At 42.3% G+C, this 2530-nt stretch overlaps 1 protein-coding gene across 1 annotated transcript; it reads left to right on the top strand.

Annotated features, from left to right (window-relative positions):
* Nucleotides 1-1535: 1535 nt before the first annotated feature.
* Nucleotides 1536-2317, top strand: LOC123048795 (momilactone A synthase-like). The gene is made up of 2 exons (XM_044471825.1): nucleotides 1536-1718; nucleotides 1852-2317. The coding sequence occupies exons 1-2, from the start codon at nucleotides 1672-1674 to the stop codon at nucleotides 2150-2152; spliced, it is 348 nt and encodes a 115-aa protein (XP_044327760.1). The 5' UTR covers nucleotides 1536-1671; the 3' UTR covers nucleotides 2153-2317.
* Nucleotides 2318-2530: the final 213 nt, after the last annotated feature.

The raw sequence follows: 2530 nt of genomic DNA, 5'->3' as shown, positions 1-2530 counted from the left end.
TGCATGGAAAGATTACTCAACAACTGATTTCTCAGTAGCAAAACACTTTCATTAGAGGTAGAAATATTCTAGAAAGTCTTGTGGTGGCTCACGAAGTGGTACATAGCATCCACCAAGCGAAAGAACCATCGGTGATCATCAAACTTGATTACAAAAACGAGTATGACTGTCTGAAGTGGGAATTCCTTTTTGAAATCCTACATACTAGAGGTTTTAGCAAAAAAAATAGATTGTTCGATTTCAAATACAACACATATAGACCTAATAATTTTTCTTCTAAAGAATTTGCCCTGTCGCAATATTAGAAGGGGGTCATGTGGGCTCCTCAACCAATAAATTTTAGGTTTGATTTCTACCCAGTGGATTAGTAGTCTTGCTTCCCTGTAGATCGTATTGTCATGCCTAACCTTTTGTTCGTTTCCTCAACAGATATCACTCATCCAACTCCTGATCTTACGGCATACATTTCCAAAGGGCAGATATATATATTGACAGACAGCTTCATAATAGACACGAAAATGCTACACCTACGTAATTCATCTACTAAATCCTACGTAACCTAGCTAATTAATTCTCTTGCCCTCCTGATTTTCATGGGTGTGGGACCATCCCACCCCATTCAATCCAATCCCAAGTCTCCACGTTTTCTATCACGTAAAAACCATACGTTACTTTAAGTAGGTCTAGCATTACTCTAATAGACAGGTGCACTTGCATGTTCTTTTTGTCGTGCTTTTCTTTCTCCTGTTATAAGCATTGATTGTTCCTTCAATGTATGTTTTTTCTACACTAGGTACTTCCTTGTAAAGAAATATAAAAGTGTTTATATCATTATTATTGATCTAAACACTTATACTCCCTCTGTAGAGAAATATAAGATACAGAGGGAGTATTTCTTTACAGATTAGTGATCTGAACGATCATATATTTCTTTACAGAGGGAGTATAACTCAGGGTGTCGTGAAGGGAGTGTGTAACCAAAATAATGTAAATTATAATTAACGTAGATTAAAAGTAACTATAATTAGTGTGGTTTGGTTTGTAGCTGCATGGACTGTAAGAAATATGTTTTCAAATATATTCTGTTGTGATTTGAAAAAAAATGTCCTGCGTTTCTGACCTACATGGCTATTGATATTCTCTTTTCATTTTGGTTGAGTTTTTTTTCTTTTAGATTTTCAATCAGCACCAAGATTTTGATTATCTGATTATTGGGTATAGATAGTTGCACTATTTTTTTCCATCAGAGATCAAATCTATGCTTTCACGTCGCTAGAAAGTTTAAGCCTTGGCAACAAATTGCCTTAAAAGAAACATAGTACAATACCCAAACATTGAGATAGTACAATACCCACTGTTCATCCTGTTTGGTGGTCTGCCACCGTCTCTCCAGTCCTCTCCTCGTCATAATTTAAAGCAATTAGTACTGCTCTGCTCACGACCGTACTGAACTGAGTGGCTCACTGCTATAGCTAGCTAGCTTATCACATGCAAATCAGCAGAGCTAGCTAGAACAATCTACTTAAGATGTTTAGAGCAATGGCGCACCATCTTCTTCTGAGGTACTAGTATTTTGTTTCAAATAAACTGCATACTGAATCTCTGCCTCTTGGAAGAACACCAGAGCTTTCGTGCCTCCCAAACTGATGTGGTTGGGAATGCAGGGGTAAGATGAGCGCCGCCGCGGTGGCAATCTCGTCGGGCCCGAGTTCCGAGAGGTGCATGCCATGCCATATTACCATGGAATCTTAGTTTCCTCTTGTTGGTTCTCGTTTGAGTTATGCCGTGGCGTCGCCAATGGCAGGCTAGAGGCCGCAATTAAGTGTGTTTGCTGTGGGGAGAACGGTGCAGGCTAGAGGCCATCATCACCGGCGCCGCCAGCGGCATGGGCAAGGCGACCGCCGCGGAGTTCGTCAGGAACGGCGCCAAGGTCATCCTCACCGACATCCAGGACGACCTCGGCCGCGCAGTCGCCGCCGAGCTCGGCCCCGACGCCTCCTACGCCCGCTGCGACGTGACCAACGAGGAGCAGATCGCCGCGGCCGTCGACCTCGCGGTGGCGCGCCACGGCCGGCTCGACGTCCTGCACAACCACGCCGGGGTCGCCGGGAGGATGACCTTGGACTCCGTCGCGTCCCTCGACCTCGCGTAGGGCCCCTCCCGTTTGGTAAAAAAGTCTCTAAGAGGGATTTTTTCTAGTCCCTACACAAAAAAATCCCTGGAAACAAACACCCCCTAAGTTACTACCTTTATAATGCAAAGTAATATAGTAGTAGTGTCATAGAGAACTTCATTTATTACCTTGTAGACTCATCTTGTCTTGGGAAGCGTTATGTTATAGTAACATATTATGTTACCACTTCTCATTAAATATGTGTCACATAAGCAACAATTTCTTAGAGTGCGTTATGTTACTAGCTAAGTTACTCCCACTATGACTAGCCTTAGGCATGTATAATTGTATAATGGTGCCATCTTAACGGTTCCATATAAGATAAATGCTAAGGTGGAAAAGAAAGAAATCATAAGA

The sequence above is a fragment of the Triticum aestivum genome, chromosome 2D (assembly GCF_018294505.1).
Source record: "Triticum aestivum cultivar Chinese Spring chromosome 2D, IWGSC CS RefSeq v2.1, whole genome shotgun sequence".
Classification (NCBI taxonomy): Eukaryota; Viridiplantae; Streptophyta; class Magnoliopsida; order Poales; family Poaceae; genus Triticum; species Triticum aestivum.
The sequence above is the reverse complement of the archived record's forward strand: the minus strand, read 5'-3'. Positions and strand labels throughout refer to the sequence as shown.

What these genes read in the sequence shown, in the direction of transcription:
- LOC123048795 (XM_044471825.1), top strand. Translation starts at nt 1,672, where the DNA reads ATGAGCGCCGCCGCGGTGGCAATCTCGTCGGGCCCGAGTTCCGAGAG. An exon ending in TCGGGCCCGAGTTCCGAGAG is followed by an intron (nt 1,719 to 1,851) that starts GTGCATGCCATG and finishes AGAACGGTGCAG; the next exon opens with GCTAGAGGCCATCATCACCG.